Below are 19,788 nucleotides of genomic sequence, written 5' to 3'. Positions count from 1 at the left end.
TCACTTTGAGTCAGAACCATGGAGTTTTCCAGAATGCTACCCAATCACTTTCATACATGCTGCTTTTCTCCATGCAAGTTTAAACAAATAACAAATATGACAATCTACTTTAAAGAAGACATGACTGACAATTAGTTGCTGATGAAGTTTTGTACAGCATTAACTGTTAAAGTGGTTGGGTTGATTCTACATTTATACCATAAGATTTGGTAGCTGATAAGCTTTAGAGAATCCAGATTTTGTATAAAACTCAGGACCAAAGCTACAACTGGCACTCTCTTGATCCAGGTCTCCCTAGCAGGCCACAAAATGGTGAAAAAGCAAGCTAACCCAAGATAGCTCACATAGGCTTATCTAGAAACAACTTCTGCCTCAGCACAGTGACTGGTATTCTGCACACATTAGAGATGATAAACAGTAGAAAGAGTAGTTAAACGTGTAACCATGGGCAACTGCCTCAGTCTCATCTATAAACTGGGAATAATAATAGCACTTGCCTCACAGATTGTGTATTAAAATGAGTTAATAAATCTAAAAGCTCAGCACAGGCCCTTAACTTATAAACCAATTCAGTTCAACGGGACCTCTGTTTGGATTTCCAAATAGAAGAAAGCTAACGACATACTCTAAACTCAGAATACATATGATTATAGAAAGACGGGTGATACATTTAGAGAAATAAGAATCAGATATGAGATCAAGAAAGAACCAGAAAAGCAGAATATAACAGAAGTTTTTAAATTCTAACAATTTAATATCCCCAAAGAGTGCCATGTCATGTTCTTCAGCTAAAGTTTTCAGGTGAAGAGCTGATGATATCCCTAATTTTTAATATTTTTTACAAGCTACATACTACTAGTCGTCAAAAATCAGGAGTCAGGGTAAGCCTTATCATTTTACCTTCAATACGTAATTTCAGAGTATATTTTGAACAGAATTATCAAGCACAAAATCTGAATTTAACCCCCAAGACACACCTGAAGCTCAATAACCCTACAAAACAGGACCAGAAGAAACATCAGTTAACTAACTTGTTATGACCATCATTTCTATTATTAGAGAAACAAAAGAAGATTTATAAAAAGGTGTACTAAGGCACAAAAAATAAAAACAGGAAGTCATAGAGCTGGGGTCTCTCTAACATCCTTAATCTTTTTTTAATGTTACAGATATTAAAACATACTTAAGGAAAACAGAAATGTTACTGGTAAAGTGCTTCTCTGTGGACTTACAATCTAGTTCTTAAACAAAGATCAGATTTTCATTGCTTCCTTTACCTTAACTCCCTTCAAAGGGGCTTAAACCAAAAGGCATATAATAATATCAAAGACCTCAGAGGTGAATGAGACCAGTGGATGGTCTCTCTTCTGAAGGGTAGACCTCAACCCTAGGTAATCCTGGCCTCAGAAAACAGAATGAGATTCTAAAGACACAAGTGAGAGGTAGACCATTTTTTCTCATTCCATTTTGCACTTAATTTCCCAACAAACCCACCTAGGTAACACCCAGGCTTAATATGAATTTTTCCCTTTGAAGAGAGTATATTTCTATTAATCTGACAGTAAGTACTTTTTTAGCACCCTGTCAAATGCTTAGCAGCTTAGTGCTGGGTAGACAAAGAACAAAACAAGGTGTTTGTCCTCCAAAGGCTTTCAGAGAAAACCAATATTCTGGATGGTACCCATCAGAAGCTTAACAGCAAAGCTTAACAGCACTAAGAAATGACAGCTCTTTTTGCATTGAAATGAATAATTAGAAAAAGCTTCATGGCCAGACCTTAAACAGGATATACATGAGTGAACCAATACAGAAAAGGATAATTAACATGAGAAGAAGCTGGCATACTAGAATAAATGAACAAACATTTATTAAGTATCCGCTACCTGTCAGACACTTCACTGGGTCTTTTTACATGAATGAACACAGACTATACAGGAGAGTGATAGCAGACCTGGCTGAATGGCCTCAAGATTTCATGCTAGAAAATAGTGGAAGAAGACAGGGTTGCAAGGTAGGGATGTACCCTATCACAGTGGGTGGGAGGAGTCAACAGGGCAATGTGGTCCATGAGTAGCTGGACAGGGAACAGGGGCCATGCTGACACTCTCCCCTTGGATGATCAGACTATAGGGAACATATTTAACCCTGTAGAAACTTATGACAACAGTAGAATCAGAAAAAGAATTTCAAAATTTTATTTAAAAAATGAATAACTCCTCTGAAAATTCAACTCGATTGCCTTTCAATCTATTAGATACATAGCTCCTATTTAAAGTTCATAAAAACTTTTCTTTTAACATGGATGATGTTTTTACAAAATATTTTCTTAAAAAATAATATATATCTCAGAATTTCTGAAAGACAATTAAATATGGGAAAAAAAGGGCACTGATTTCTATTCTTAAAATGAAATTCTAATCACTATCTTTTTAAGTTTAGTGTATCCTGGTTCTAACCTTCCATAAAACCTACTTCTATAGGCAAATTAACATGCTTTATGGATTTACAGGGTATAAATTTCCACAGGGGAGGAGAGCTACATGCTATGTCTCTAGGCACCTATAATTCACCAACAGACTAGCTACGTGCCATGTCTCTAGGCACCTATAATTCACCAACAGACCAAACAGGGGAGCTAAATGCTCACCTAGAGCATAAAACCCACAAAGGGCAAATGTAAATACATTTTTTGTTTGTCCTTTATCTAGATAGTAGAGAGAAATACAGTAGAAAAATCAAAGCTAATTCCCCTCATTATGAGTTAGTAAGTCCATAAAGATTCAAGTATACAGGTGGGACATTTCTACAAAGAGCATGTGCAGTGGTTAAGATCTGGGATTCTGGAGCCAAGAGGGCTGAGTTCAGGAACCCTGCTCAGCCTCCTTACCAATACAAGCTAATTACATAAGTAACAGAGTTCTCTCATCTGTGAAATGGGGATAAAACTAGAACCTACTTCACAGGATTATTCTGAGAAATAAATGAGATTATGCAAATAAGCATTTAGCAGAGTACTTGGTAGAGCATAGCAATCAATATTGCTAAATGTCAATTTTTGTTTTCATTTTGTGTCATCAAGTAGTGAGACTTAACCCCTAAACCTTAATTTAAATTTTACTTTAAGACACAGCCACGGGCTTCCCTGGTGGCGCAGTGGTTGAGTCTGCCTGCCGATGCAGGGGACACGGGTTCGTGCCCCGGTCTGGGAGGATCCCACATGCCGTGGAGCGGCTGGGCCCGTGAGCCATGGCCACTGAGTCTGCGTGTCCGGAGCCTGTGCTCCGCAACGGGAGAGGCCACAACAGTGAGAGGCCTGTGTACCACTAAAAAAAAAAAAAAAAAGACACAGCCACAACCTTAGGAATGTCAACAGGAGTTTCTAATTCCACTTTGGTTAAATGGAATAGTTTATAAAAGTTTATACTACAGTAAGATAATTAACATCTTAAACTGGACATTCTCTACTATAGTGATTTCCTACTAACACTTGGGATTTCGTGAAAGCCCAAACATTGTCCTACATAATAACAAAGATGATGGTTTCCTGGTATTCAGACATCTTCCCACCAGAATGTTTATTCTTTGTTTTCTGGCAAATCCTTAACCATGTGCCATTTTAACAGTTGCCTTTTAGTCTGACTTTTTGAAATGAATTTGTCTTGTATCCCCTATTACATTTCCAAGCCCTTTGAGCTCAGAGAACCACATATTCTATTTCTTAATATTCCCACAACACCCTTGTAGTAAGGCAGTCAATAAATAGTTGACTAAATGATGTAATTACATGCTCAACTTCACTTCACAGCTTAAAAATGGTAACCTGCATTCAGCACAGTTCAATGAATACTTACTCATAATTTCTAAAAAATAAACTTTGGTAAAAGAAAATACAAAAGGTAATTTCTTTAAGACTGACAAATGCTAATAAACATACATCCCACTTACAGTTCATTAACAAAAACCTAAAACAGTAACAAAAGGTACTGAGGGACCATATAAACCCAGTTAGCCATGTACATCATGAAAATTACAATAGAATCTAAAGTAGGAGTTTTTAAAATTGCTCATTTCTAATAATTGGTAATTATTCTTAATCACGTGATTTCTGTGGCAATAATTCCTAGGAAGCAGAAAGCAGGTACATTAAAAAAAAAATCTACCCAAAAGCTTCTTTTTAGGAATATTAGGGGAAATATATAAACATATGAACTGATAGTCCAGGTAGAGGAAGTTTAAAAAAATCAGTAGGTACTGGGTATCCGATATCCCATGGAAAGAGGACCAACAATGTATCAAGCAAAAGCTCTGCATCAGCAAAGCACCCAGCTTGAAACCCAGACACACACCAGTCAGGAAGTTTGTGAGATAAGGTTGCATGCACTGCTCACTCTTTAAGGGTCTCGACTTACATCCCTCAAAGCTGGTTTTATCTCTGCCTCTCGGACAGGGACATTATGAAAGAACCTTTCATAATGTGATTACAGCGCAGGAGAAGGGTCAGACATGCCTCTGAATGAACACATTTTCTTCTTGATGAAGTCGCAGAGGACACACTCCTTCACAAGCAATCATCTAAGGGAATGGATCATTTGCTATAAAGTTCAGTAGCAAGTTGCCTTACTGTCCTGTTGCTTGCAAAAATCTGGTTGGCTATGGGAAGCTGGGAAAATTAAATTTAAAGAAAAATTAAATGAGCCATTCAGAACAAAGGCAGCACTGTGTCATGTCGGAATACAGGCTGGGAAGCAGAAGAATCAGGTTCCTGTCCCAGAGCTGCCACAAACCAGCTTTGTGATCTTGGGCAAACCAGGTAACATCCAAGGGCTTCAGTCTCCCCTTGTGCAAGAGAGCTGGATAATATCATCTCTGTGAGCCTTCCAGCTCCAACAGTATGTGAATACAGCACTGAATACTCAGAATTATAAGCGAGCACCAGCTCCTCTCCTCGTACAGCAGCAAAAATCCCCAAATTGGAGTCTCACCACCTGCTGGCCTAGTATAAACTATACTCATGTATGGGGGATGGAAGTTGTCACCCCTTTAACAAAGGGCTGTAAAATCAGGATGGGCTTAAAGGAGCTGAGTTCCATGAGAAATCCTCTCCGTCGTCAAAATGTGAGACCTCAAATATAAAATGGCAGTAGAATCCTATTCCTTTTTCAGTAGTGAAGGGTGAGTGGAGAGCAAGAGAAGCAACAGGCTGAACACCAGTATTTCAGGTTCTATAGAACAACTTCCTTCATCCACTGAGAGAAAAGGAGATCATGGTTTTTATGATTCTTGTTAATGAGAAATCCAAGTTCCCAATTCTCCCCAACAACGCGGAGCATTCTGCCCATAAGTCACTTCCCTGCCTCTGCAGGTCTCTTGTGGTCACATTCACCTACACTGTTGACGCGTACATTTGTAGCTTTGCCACTAGGTGCACAGAAGAACTAGTGATGCCAGGGCGGCTATGCCCTTGGAAGGAAGGTAGACCCTAGGTGTGGCCCCAGCACTCCAATGCAGACTGCATTCTTCTCTGTCATTTATATTTTTAACTCTTAAAAGTACTAAATACATAGGAATATGTTTAGTTTAAAGGAATTTCACGGAACAAAACTATATGTTTAAAAGCAGGAATCCTCTAGTAATATAAGTAATACTAATTTCTTGATAACTTTAGATTTCATTGACTAAATGTCCCTGCATTTTTTTAAATGTAAAAAAATTAATAATTTTTTTAAGAGCATTTTAATTTTTTTAGTAAAATTTAGCATGATCAAGACTAAAGTTTTCCACAGAGGGCAGGGTTTCAATGTCAGAACAGTGCCATCACATACACTCTTGTTCACTCACTCAGTCATTAATTTCTTCTCAAACATATATATGTGGGGTCACCACATGAATGGCGACATGGAGAAATGACTGGACCTTATTAGAATGGAAATGGATATTTTACAGAAAAACAGGATTCTATTTCTTATTCAAGAAAACAGTCATCAGAAGAGTTCTTTGGTTTATAAGAGCCTCTCTTTGTTATTGTTGTTGTTTTACAAACATCTCTTCTATTTTATATTAGTTCCCAATTTTAAAAAATTAATTCCCAATTTAACCTGGATATCCCATATAACTTCATAAGATTTGGGTGCTCTGTAAAAGGTGTCAGGGCAAAATGATTTTCACAGGAAGCTTTCAGGTCTTTCTCAGTTATAGTAAAAGTAAAATATGTTTCCCTTAATTTTGTTTTTAAACACTGGCCAACAAACCTAAAACACTAGATGTTTTAACTTGTCCTTGAAAAGTTGAGAAGTCAAGGGGCTCTAGCCCATATTTACTTCTTAGTGAGATGGTGAACATCAGTGAAGTAACCATTAATCATAGCTGGATTCCCCAGCAAAGACGCTGGCACTGGCACTCCAGCCAGTCACCAGTAAGGACTGCAAGTAACTCTAGGACACTAACGCCTGTTTGATTTGGAAGAGAATAAGGAACATAATGAAGCTGGCAGTGTTCTGTTCCCCTCTGCCGTTCTCTGTCTCAGAGCCTTGCAACATCACAAGCCCAGCTGTTAACCAGATGCAAACATATCAGCCACAGAGAGTGTGAGAATAAAAATATTAGCATTATTTCCATGGAACTGGTCACATGGTTATTACAGAAATAATCAGCATTAGCATACTACAATATTTGTTTTGTTCTTAAATGTCATAACACCCTACGGGAGAAATTATCTTTATTTGAAAAAGGTTAAAAATGAAAGTACATGTTATGTATCTTTGCTGGAAAATGGTGGGAAATGGATTTGTTGAAACCATATGGAAAGGAAGAGGGAATCAATTAAAAACAGAAATCTAATAAATCTAAAATATTTCCAAATGAAATGCTTGTGGTAAGCTAATTTCTTATAAACACTGCACTCAAGTCACTTGAATAGTCCCAGATGGAACTGACTTTGTGGTCTTAAAAGTCAGCCAAAAAAACCAAAGTAACTACAACTTTATCATCAATGTAGAGGGAAACATGAGATCCATAATCAACCAGTATATAAAGAAAAAATATATATATATTTTTTCTTTGCAAAATTTAAGAGGTTTGTGGAATTTTACTAAATAGACAATTTCATTTACATTTGAATTTTAAGTTTGTGTGTGTTCAATGGAGAAATAAAAATTCAAATGTTAATACTGAAGTTAAAAGTGAGGTAAAAGCTATCATTATTTATATAACTTAGAAAAATAAAAACATTTCTAAAAATGCCAAAGTTTGGAAACGGATTGCAAGATCCAATTCCTATACTTTAATGAACTTTCTTCAGTTGACATCTGTAAGATTTTATTCAAGAAAAATGTTAAAATTGTTTTTTAAGTTATTAAAAAAATTTTTTTTAAGTTATTTAACTTTTAAATAAAAGTTTGTGATTTATGCTTTGACCAGAAATTATACCAGGTGGAATAAACAGCTACCCTACCTGTTCCACTGTCAATAATCCATCAGGAGATTCTGGCACAGACCGCATGGGTAGAAGCTGGCACAGTGAGCCTAACAGTAAAGCGACTTCCTTCATGCTTCTCCAACAACATACCAGCACCATCTGAGCAGTTACGTCACATGTTTTTCCTTCTTTACCTTAAAAAATAAAAAAAAAAAAAACTATTGCAACACTAGGCACTTGATTACTCACATCCCAGGTTTCTTAGAACAAGCTTATTCATAATTTCCCCAAGAATAATCTGCTTGAACAAACCAATTTGGCATATGCTATATTTATTCAGGAGAAAATAACTAACATTTGTTGGGAATGTGTTATGGGTAGGAATCACAGTATTTTATTTAATATACTATATTCAAAATAAATTTAAAAATAAAACACAATATTATTCTAAAACCGAAGTCTAACCTTTGGAAGTTAATGAAACAAACTCTTCCTGCCTCTCAGTTATCCATAAAATATGACTATAATAAATGTATTTTATTATTTGTTTTGGTGAGGGTGGCTGCTATGTCAGTAAAAGAATAGGATACGACTTTTCTTTCAAAGGAAAATACAAATTCTCTTTCAAAATATATTTAAATTCCACGGTCAATTAGCTATAAGAATCCTTACTCTCTTCTTCTAGCTTTAGAAATATTTTAGTACTGACATTAAAAAAAATATCCAAAAGAAGCTATTAAATTTAAAATGTAAGTTAACAAAATAAACTTTTTAACGTAATCCCATTTGTCTTTTAAAAGGCCACTAAACTCAAAGGATAAATGTACATACACTTAAATACATAAAATTGGTCTGAAATGATGTATACTAAAGAGGGATGAAGTAGGATTGAGGAGGAAATAAGAAAATGAAAGAAAACAAAATTAATTTGTTTTTAATTCATATTTATCTCTGTATTATTTGAAACTATTACAAGCATACATTTGTGTTATTTTGTGTAATTAAAAAAAAAAAAAAACCATAAAGAGAAATTTTTACAAGACAATATCCCCATCTAGTGGAGAATGTAGAATATGTTATAAATAAATAAGATATTACTGCTTCTGATGACTTTTTACAGCATTATAGAAAATTATAAAAGAACTAATGAGAAAACAAACAGTAAGAATTTGAATTCTGGAGGCCTGGTACAACAGAGCAGCTCACATTTCTCTGAGTCATAAATTTGTTTCCTTAAAAGGCTGTTTGACTGACTACAAGGACTCTCACAACATCAAACCATAGTGCTGGGAGAAGCAGACTGCTCCCCAAACCCAAGTTCACTGTGCATCACTGTTCCTACATCACCTGGCTGTCAAGACAGGTTTCAGTACTCAAAGGCTTTTTGCTGAAGCACCTTATACACTGCACTGGTGAACACCATTTTCTGGTAAAGTCTTATAAACTCATTCCCCAAAATAAATCATTTATAAGCTCAAAAAAGACTTTATTTTCTAGAAGTGTACTACACACATTTGCAGCCTCTGATTTACTATAGAAAAAGAGCATTTTGCACATTTTATTTGTCGCTTAAATACTGACTACAATGCTGATTTTATATATACCTTTGATTTCTGCAGAAGTATCAATATTCGGTACACTGGCACTCAAGTCCTCCAAATCAAAGCTATCACATTCTTTCAAAATTTTAGCTCGATTGAAATAATCATTAGTATCTCGGGGCTGAATCTCATTCAAAATCGTCTGCAAGCGGCTTGCTGACTCTGAGGGAGAGAGATGAGATTATGTAAAACCCCAGTTCCACATCACATGAAGACGTCCCTCGCGGGTATTTGCCCTCAAAAATTTTGTAATTTTCAGGGCTTCCCTGGTGGCGCAGTGGTTGAGAGTCCGCCTGCTGATGCACGGGACACAGGTTCGTGCCCTGGTCTGGGAGGATCCCACATGCCGCGGAGCGGCTGGCCCCGTGAGCCATGGCCGCTGGGCCTGCGCGTCCGGAGCCTGTGCTCCGCAACGGTGAGAGGCCCGCGTACAGCCAAAGAAAAATTTTCTAATTTTCAGTACTTGATAATTAGCACTATAAGAAGGGACTCACAGGATGGATAATGTGAAAATTATTTATATAAGGTCTTCATGACACTTGAGTGTACTTTCAAAATATGGTGAATATTTTAAATAGGATGAAGATTGGACAAAAAAGCACAACAGAAACTGTCCATAGACAAAGGCTGCCATCTCCCTTACATTGCTTTTCTCAGTGTTGTCTAAGAATCTCAAATACAGTGCTCAAATAGATGAAGGAAGAGCAATAAATTTCAATGAATTTTGTTTTAAGAGGTAAGAAACCCCACTACCAACAAAAATAATCTTTTATGGCCCAGGAATACCATGAAAACTCCATATTTGGCTTTGAAATGAATAAGTAATATACTGCTTTCTAAGTTAGATTTCCAGTCCTAGTATTATATTAAAATTCATTTTTATTTCTTAGTAAGCACTCGCTGGATTAGGAAATGTAAACTTCACGAATGCAAGACTTTGTTCACTGCTCAACTGCTAGTGCCTAGAACAGAAACTGGGTCATGGCAGAGGTTCAGTAACATGGGCTGAAGGAATTTATGGATGACTAGGTAATAAAGAGCTAGGCAGGCTCAGATTTTGAAAGAAAATAACAACAGGTAATCATCTAAAACCAATTAACAAATCAAAGAATGGGTTACTTACTGTATACCTATTATACACACTTATATTTTAGGTATTATGGGAAATACAAAGACCCAAACTGGTATCATAATGGTTCAGCCAACATCTTATGTTCACTTGTGGCTTCCATGAAATTTTGCCAAAAACAAATTTTGATAGCCACGAGAAAGTAACACTGGCCCAAAAAGAAACCATAGAAAGATTAAGAAAAAAGAGAGGGGTAACCAGAATAAAATTTTAAGAACCATTTTTGTGGCTTTCAGGGGAGACTTTTTTCAAAGAATTCAGAATGCATGGCAGATAACATGGGAAAGACATAAGAAAAATGGAGACAACCAGAGGAAAAAAGGCAAAATTAAGGAAAAGTTAGTGGACCATAGACAGTTTTTGAGACTGACAGATATTTTAAAACTTTAATAACAAACAAAATTTTAGCATACTCTGAAGGCCCTACCCACAACTGGTGACAAACATTCAAGATTTCTCACCCAAAATATATTGGTATGGCCTGATCCAAATATTAGCGATCAGACTGGATGTTCTTTATTCCTATGCACTGTTTAAGTAGGAAAACTAAACCAACAAATTTTAGTATTTAGACTATCAGTCAAAATAAATCTGTAACTGTATCTTAGTATCATGAACCACCACCAACCTTCCAACTCATTTTTAGTGGAGAACAAAACGTAACATTTTCTATGCAACCACACAACTCTAGATTAGTTTAATTATCGGCCCAAAGTATTGTATTGTATGATGCAGTGTGTGTTTATGATTTACTCAGTATGTTTTTAATAGAAGCCTCTCATTTGCACTCCAAAATGCATTCACCAACTTTACTTCAACACCAAAATATAAATTTACTTCATGATTTTCTAGGTGTTCAAAGGAACGTTCATGTTAGTATATACCTTTAACGGCCAATCCCTTCTGGCCTGTTGTAGTACAGATCCAGTAATCCCCTCACACTGTCCCTCTCCATCCCACCTGGGATCCGCAACCATCAACATCGTCTGCAGCTGACATCCAACCACCAACATCGTCAGGGCTCCTCCTTCTGATGTATCGCCAGGAGGTCAACAGTAGCCTAACACTACGTCATAATGCCTACGTCATTCACCTCACTTCACCTCATCACACAGGCATTTTATCATCTCACATCAACACAAGAAAAAGGGTGAGCACAATGTGGTAAGATTTTTTGAGAGAAACAGAGAGAGACCACATTCACATAACTTTTATTACAGTATACTGTTATAATTATTCTGTTATTATTGGTTATCATTGTTAATCTCTTACTGTGCCTAATCTATAAATTAAATTTTAACATAAGTATGTATGTATAGGAAAAAACACAGTCTGTATAGGGTTTGGTACTATCTGCACTGTCAGGCATCCACTGGGGGTCCTGGATCATATAGCCCTCAGATTAAGAGGGAACTGCTGTATACACATACCACCAAGGGCATCCCAGGCACTGAATTTAGTTCCTATACTTTCAGGAATTGTTCATTCATTCTAACAACTATTGATAGTGTACCTCCTTCTGCCAGGCACTGTGCTAAGCACAAGGGAGGAAAACAGACAAGATTCCTGTTAAACTGCAACAACTCCATGAAGGAGAAATCTATGAGAAAGGGAGAATGCTAAGAGACAAGACTGGCAAGGTAGCAGGAGCAAAACTATTACAGGACCTGGTCACTAACGTATTTTAAATAAAAAGGAAGAGGGGGTGGGCAGAGCACAGGGTTAAGTAAAGATTATGTGTAACATGATAGATTATATGACTAGAAAAGATTACTTTGGATGTGGTAAAAAGGAAATGGAAGGAGATAAAAGTAGATGTGGGGAAACAAGAGAGGATAAAAGCCTACAGTAAGGTAAGAAGATGCAGATAAAAGAAAAAGAGATTTGAAAGCTATTTAAGGGGCACCACTGAAAGAACGTGGAGACAGGCTAGATATAAGGAGCAAAGGGGAGATGTCAAGCAGCCCTAGGCTCCTGACTTGCATAAACAGGTCTCTGGTAGGGCCATTTGCAAAAATACAAGAGTTGGGAAGGAAAAGACAGATGAAAGTTCATGAGTTCGGTTTTGGGCATTTTGACTATCTCCTCCAATTTTTTTTTTTTTTTAAATTAAATGGTCTTTGTATGTCCAATGGTCTTTGCCTATTCAGATTTCTAACAAGTTGCCTTCTCTGACTGAACCCCATCAACTTCTCTCTAATTTTTATACTGCCTGCCAGAATACAACCCTGGTAGGTTGTATTCTGAAATGATATATTATAAAACCCAATTCATCCCAGAAGAGGAAGTACCTTGCTGATCACCTGGCTATTTATTTATTTTGGTTATTTTTTCATAGTTAAAAATATTACTAAAAAGGCAGAAATATCACTAGTCATAATAATAATTTCTTTTCCCCCTATTTAGCCTCTGTATCTCTCTGAAGAAATGATTAGGGGAAAAAACATAGTAATTCTAGCTTTCTTCATTTACTGACCTGCATCAGTGTCCATGGGGATGAGGCCTTCTGGGGAGGAGCTCTGAATAACTGGAGACACCACGGCGGAAAGCCTGTAGGACGTCACAAGGAGCTTCTCCACCACGGGTCTCCACTCATTCACCAACTGCAGGCTGCTGCAACAAAGACATTAGGGTAGTTTACACTAAGAGCAAAAATCACATTTTCAAGATGAAATTAATAGACAAAAGGGGTCAAAAGAATTTGGGTTTCAAAATCGTGCAATCTATAAAATATTTAAGACATAAAAATATGTGTATATATGTATTTTTTTAAATAAAGTTATTTATTTATTTATCTTTGGCTGTGTTGGGTCTTTGCTGCTGTACACGGGCTTTCTCTAGTTGCGGTGAGCGGCGGCTACTCTTCGTTGCAGTGCGTGGGCTTCTCATTGCAGTGGCTTCTCTTGTTTCAGAGCACGGGCTCTAGGCGCACAGGCTTCAGTAGTTGTGGCTCGTGGGCTTCAGTAGTTGTGGCTCACGGGCTCTAGAGCACAGGCTCAGTAGTTGTGGCACACGGGCTCAGTTGCTCCGCAGCATGTGGGATCTTCCCGGACCAGGGCTCAAACCTGTATCCCCTGCATTGGCAGGCAGATTCTTAACCACTGCACCACCAGGGAAGCCCTATATGTACATTTTAAAATCTAATTTTTAATTACCTTTAAGGCAATATGTTCCTTTCCCAGGACACATTCCAATAAGTGTTTAAAGCTCAGAAGTGAGTACTGAGGAAAGAGCGGGGGGGATATACTTACTTTAGAGCTAGCTTCCGCAAAGCTCCTGTTATACAGTGGACCCGCCCGTACATTGGAAACGATGCTGCTGCCTGAAGCAGAGAATTTTCAGCCCGAGATACTTCTTCCTCAAGATTTTCCAACAAGCATTTGATAACTAGAAAAAGCAAAAAAACCCACCAAAACCCACCAAAATAACGCCAGTTTAAAAACACATTTACAAATTTGTACACAGCAGAACAGTTTCCACGAAAGCACCCAACTCAGTTGAACTTTATACTAGAGGTTTTTGAATGAAAAAAGAGATCTTTCAAGGTTATCCAGCCTGTTCTCCATTTCCAGTTAAGGTAGTACTGTGTCTTTGCCCTAACTTCCTGGATCCATTTACAGCATTCATTCTGGATCATTTCTCCTAGACATCCTCTACCTGGGTTAACAGACCCCAGGCCTATGTGCCATGTGCTATTTGGACAGATTTTAAAAAACAATGGCTTTACTGATCTATTACTCATATACCATACAATTTATACACTTAAAGTGTACAAGTCAAGGATTTTTAGGATATTCACAGCTATGTGCAACCACCACCACAGTCAATTTTAGAACATTCTCATCCTCCCCCCCTCAAAAAAGTCTCACCCATTATCAGTCACTCCCCTCCCTGCACCTCTCACCTTCCCCAGTCCTAGGCAACCACTTAAGCATTTTCTGCCTATTCTGGACATACCATATAAATGGAATCATACAATATGTGGCTTCTTTCAAAGTTCATCCATGTTGTAGCATATATTAATATTTCATTACTTTTAACAGCTCAGTAACAGTCCATTGTATGGATATACCACCTTTTATTTATCCATTTATCAGATGATGGACATGTGAGTTGTTTCCACTTTTTGGCTATTAAGAATCATGCTGCTATGAACATTCATGCACAAGTTTTTGTCTGGACATAGTTTTCATTTTTCTTAAGTATATGACCATTATGGACTGAATGTTTGTGTGTCCCTGCTTGCCCGCCCCCCCCCCCCCGCAAATTCATGCTGAAACCCTCACCCTCAATGCAAAGAAATTTAAAGGTGGAATCTTTAGGAAGTAATCAAGTTTAGCTGAGTCATGAGGGTGGGACCCCCAGGATGGGATTAGTGTCCTTATAAGAAGAGGAAGACAGACCAGAGCTTACTCTCTCCTCCATGTGAGCACAGACTGAGACGGCTGCTGTTACAAACTAGGAAAAGGGTTCTCACCAGGAACCAAATCTGTTGGCACCTTAATCTTAACCTTCCCAGCGTCCAGAAGTGTGAGAAATAAATGCCTATTGTTTAAACCACCCACTTTACGGTATCTTGTTATAGCAGCCTGAGCTGATTAAGACAATGCCCAAGAGAGGAACTGTGGAGTCATATGGTAATTATATGTTTAACCTTTCAAGAAACTACCAGATTGTTTTCCAAAGGGGCCAGACCATTCTACATTCCCATCAACAGTGTATAGGAGGGACTTCCCTAGTGGTCCAGTGGGTAAGAATCTGCACTCCCAATGCAGGGGGCCCAGGTTCGATCCCTAGTCGGGGAACTAGATCTCACATGCATGCAGCATATGGCATGCAACTAAGAGTTCATATGCCACAATTAAGAAGACTGCATGCCACAACTAAGACCTGGCACAGCAGAAGGGAGAGAGGGAGAAAGCGAGGGAGGGAGGGAAGAAGGAAGGAAGGAAAACATAGGGCAGTAATTACATGGTAGGAGGAGGGAGCTAGGATAAAGAAGAGGCTTCAAAGTTATGGGTGCTGTTGTATCAATACTTCTTAAGCTGAGTGTTATTACCTAGCTTGGGGACAGAACTTGTGAAATTTTTATATTATTACTATTTAAATCCTATATATTTAAATATTCTTTGTATGTTTGAAATATTTCAAAAAGTTTAAAAATGTCTTAAATTTGAAAGGCTTTACATGAAGTATGAACTCCCCAGTTCACCCCAATTGCAGACCTCTTCTTATCATCTTATCGGGGTCTCCTCTGGAATCCAGCCCTGAAGCAATTAGAGTTCGGCACGTCATGTTCCATGGCACTGTCATCTCTCTATCCCCAGCTCTATGGCCACATTTCCACCAGAACTATCCATGGCCTCCTAATTTTCTCCCATTATTAGTTCTCTTTTTCATGGCTTTTTCTACTATCTTGGAGAGAATAATTGTCAACTCTCTTTCAACATCTGACCTCTGTTTTGTTTAATAAAAATCTCTACCTATCCTTATTTATAGTACAATTCCAAAATGAAGATTTACTAGGATAAAATTAACTACATGAACCCCCAACAAATATTTGTTTAAAATCATTAGATCTAAATGAACTCAGACCCTAGGTTTTGGAACTGGCTATATGGGAAGAGTAAAAGGCAAGGGTATGACAGCCAGTTAAAACATAAACCCCAACAGACAAAGGAACTCTGCTCTATATAGAATTAACAAAGATGATTTGGCTATAGTCATAGTAAAATTTCTGTAGAAAAAAAGTACATTTTTGGTAGAGAAAGAGGTCTTATTTAAATAAAAGCTCTATTAATGTACATTTGCATATGTACTTATTTAACGTGAATCCTCTATTTAGACGCAATATAGTTGAGTAAACTATTTATTTGAAAAGGAGAAATTCATGATATACTTATATGCTGGTAAACTACAAAGCTGGTAAACTCTTAAATAAAAAAAAAAAACCACAAAGTGCTTAACCATTAGATAGCCCAACCATATTAATAGTGAAGAAAGTAAGATATTGGTTTTGATAAATAAGAGCAAAAGGTCATTTACTCAATACGAACCTATTAATGTGTTACTTTCCACCAGAGCAGCAGACTTATCCCCATCTCCACATGCAACCCGCTGAGTTTTTAAGTAAGCAGACAGAGATGACGGCAGAGCGTTCTGCCAGATTAAGAAGTTCAGTAGGTAGGAAGCTGTTACACAGTCATATGGTTTGGTGCTTGTGCTGAGCTCCAGTGCTGCCTGGAATAAGCCTTGTAGTTTCTCTGAATCCTAGGATAAAGCAGAAACTCAGTCATTATCACTTAAACATTTCTTTAATTTGAAGGAATAACACATATTTATGCCACACAACTGACAACCGATACGAACATTAATTCTCTGAATATAGGCTGGAGTTTGTTTTTTTTTTAGGCTGCGCCAAGTGGCACGCGGGATCTTAGTTCCCCTGCATTGGAAGTTCAGAGTCTTAACCACTGGACTGCCAGGGAAGTCCGGATAAAGCTTTTTTTTTTAAGTACCTCTTTCTTCAGCAAAAGTATACTTTTTCCTGTAGAAATTCTGCTATACTATAACCAGATCATCTTCGTTATTTCTATATAGCCCAGAGTTCTTCTGTATGTCAAGATTTGTTTTACTGGGAGTCATGCTCCTGCCTTTCTCCCCACCCCCTTCCCATACAGCTAGTTCAATGGAGAAAAATACACATACATATGAAAATACAAATTCACCAGGCTGTTCCTAGCAAAGCTCCATGTATATGTGTGAAAAATAAAGTGATAAGATCAACCTCAGAAATTCTGCATTAGAGCTCCCACACCTATATCTCATCTAAACATGCACTCACACAGCCTGTCCTCAAGAAGACAGAACAAAGGGCAGTTCACTGTAATACACATGGAAAGGTACAGGGCTGAGGACAGGAGACATGGATCCTAGTCCCAACTCCACAGTTGACAAGTTGCATGTTCACCACACTGGAACCTAGGGTTTCGTTGCTCAACAATATGGATTCTACTAGGATTATCTCATAACTGTCTAATATAAGGGAAAAAATCATTATCTAGGTATACCAATATTTAATAATGTCTTCTAATATCAAATAATAGACTCAAATATCAGCCTATTGCTATTTAAATTCTTTGCTATTTGCTGTTTAATTTTCTATGACCTAAAAAACTGGAAGACAGTGGCTAAAACTCAAATCCAAATAAATATTAGAAAGAATTAATTAAGCATCTCAACCATTTTTTGTAACTGACAGTTAAGTCCCTAAACTAACCAACCAGTTAGTAAGAAACAAAATAAATAGCCTTTGGAATCTAAAAGAGCATCTTTGTTCTATCATCTCAGGTCAATCAAAATATAAAGACCTTGGATATGTAGCTCCACAAGAAAGAAGGGCAAGAGACTAGGTGAGTAGTAAAGTCATATATTAGAAAGATATGCCATCAAAATATGAATATACAGATCCTTAGAGAGATTAGGCTAGCATTCAAAAAATGTTCTCAAGTTAGCTATATTAAAAAAGTTAATTACATATTACATAGGGTATACCCAAAGAAAGACTTTGAAAATATAATACATAACTAATATTTTAAAATCTTGAATTTAAAATCTTCAATCTGGGACCATTTACTAATACACAAGCCAGACCAAATATATAACTACCAGAATCCTATAGCAAGCTATATGTGCTACTAAGTTTCCTGAATTCTTTAAGTTGTGTCTATATACCAAGCATGTGTTTATCAAATTAGATACACAGAGCCCCCCTGAGGGGCCTTCATAGTCCATGTAAGGACCAGGTCTTTCATATAGGTGCCATAATATATACCTTTCCCCACTCCAGATACTCTCAAAATACTAGCCAGGAATGAGGCATAGTTATACATATGATACGAAGCTACAGTGAGATGAATGGTAAGAGGTGAGGGTTGGTGGAAGGGGAAACAGAGAAAGAGAAAGCATCTTCTTTAAAAATGCTTATAAAGTACAAAAGTTAGCAGCCTAAGTACCAAAGAAGTTTCTGCACATCAGGGCACCTGAAAGACCACCAGGATAGGTGGACACCAGGGAGCAACTTTCAATGTGAACCCAAGTCAGAAATGTTTGAGATTTTGCAATGCCGTCCAGAAGCAGTGGTAAGACACCTTAGGCTCTCTGACATGTGCTCCGACAGAATCCCACTGCATCTACAAACTGCCATACCTAAACAGAGCCAAATAGCTAGAGCCCAGACCATGGCTCAGCTCCCACCCCTAAAGGCTCCCGTGGCCTGTATACAGCTCCAACAGGGAGCCACAGCAAAGCTCTAGAGCCAGTGACCCGACAGCTGCTGGTGACCTCAATGCCCCAGAATAAGCTTCAAGGGTAGAGCCAAGTACCAGAGTCTCCTGAAGACCCATCCCCAAGCTTTGCCTTCACCCCTGAGACCATCTTTGATTCTCACCCCATGGTGGGAAGTGCAAGGCATCAGGAAGAGCATGGGGGCTGGGGATGGGGTACAACACCCAGGGAGAAAAATGCTGTTAACCTCAAGTACTCTGAGTTTCAGTCTCAGTTTAGCTATTACTTGTTGGAAGATCAGAAACATGTTCTCTACCTCATTTACACTAAGCTTCCCAGTCTACTATGCAGGGAGATTATCTAAAAAAAAAATCAAGTTACTGTAAGTGATGTGTTTTGATCGAATATTAACATGTCCAAGGGAACTGGGGAGACCACAGTTAACTGAAATCTACCAATAATCTTGTAAACAATAAAACCTACTGCCTCCTACACCTCCCTTTTTATCAAAACAATTTTTTTTAAAAAAGCAAAGATCACTGATTTGGATTTTGTTTCTCTTACAATATTTCCTCCTTCCCCACTACCCATCCCTACCTTCTCCATTCCACTACCTGCAACAGGAGAGGTATTAATGATAACTGAAACAGAAGATTTAGTAAGAAGGCAGATGCAAAGAGCCTGGACAATCCACAGACTGCTTTAACTGCTGCTAAGATAGAAAGTTTTCATGCATACACCACATTTACACTAACAGAAGAAAAGTCCAAATACCTGAAATTGTACAAATGTTTTTGGTAACTTCATTAGAAGATCAAATGCTAAAATTTTCACTTCTTCAAAAGTGCCAGTTAAACATTCCATTAGCGTTTGGAAACGACCAACATCAATATCATGACTCAGCTGATATACTGTTTGGACTCTACCTAAAAATTAAAAAAAAAAATTTTTTTGAAGTGAACAGCAGGAAAAGGAAATCAACATTTTGAAATTATGTGTCCAAATTTATAGAAAATTAATGTAAGAACTCACACCTTATATTTTACCCACAACAGCGTAAAAAATATTTCCAATAATTTATTTACTAAAATGATAAAATAATAAGTATTACAATTCTACAAATAGGAAATATTTTTCAATAACCACTTTTAAAAATTGAAGAATAGTTCCTATACAATGTGTTAGTTTCAGGTGTACACCAAAGTGATTCAGATATATATATTTACACACACACACACACACACACACACACACACACACACACATTCCTTTTCAGATTCTTTTCCATTATAGGTTATTACAAGATATTGAATATAGTTCCCTGTGTTATACTGTAGGTCCCTGTTATTTATCCATTT

General features: G+C 37.5%; 1 protein-coding gene across 3 annotated transcripts in view; it reads right to left on the bottom strand.

Moving 5' to 3' along the window:
* Positions 1–19,788, bottom strand: part of THADA (THADA armadillo repeat containing) — a 312,182-nt gene that overhangs the window by 248,018 nt on the left and 44,376 nt on the right. For 2 of the 3 annotated variants that reach the window (XM_079941582.1, XM_079941584.1), the window contains 6 exons: positions 19,205–19,356; positions 16,201–16,414; positions 13,396–13,531; positions 12,621–12,757; positions 9,019–9,177; positions 7,451–7,608 (listed from right to left, as the gene is read on the bottom strand). In XM_079941582.1, the coding sequence (XP_079797708.1) occupies positions 7,451–7,608; positions 9,019–9,177; positions 12,621–12,757; positions 13,396–13,531; positions 16,201–16,414; positions 19,205–19,356 (956 nt within the window). The remainder of the gene's footprint in view (positions 1–7,450; positions 7,609–9,018; positions 9,178–12,620; positions 12,758–13,395; positions 13,532–16,200; positions 16,415–19,204; positions 19,357–19,788) is intronic. The other variant, XM_079941583.1, reaches the window with a different exon arrangement.

The sequence above is a fragment of the Stenella coeruleoalba genome (assembly GCF_951394435.1).
Source record: "Stenella coeruleoalba genome assembly, chromosome: 13".
Taxonomy (NCBI): Eukaryota; Metazoa; Chordata; class Mammalia; order Artiodactyla; family Delphinidae; genus Stenella; species Stenella coeruleoalba.
The sequence above is the reverse complement of the archived record's forward strand: the minus strand, read 5'-3'. Positions and strand labels throughout refer to the sequence as shown.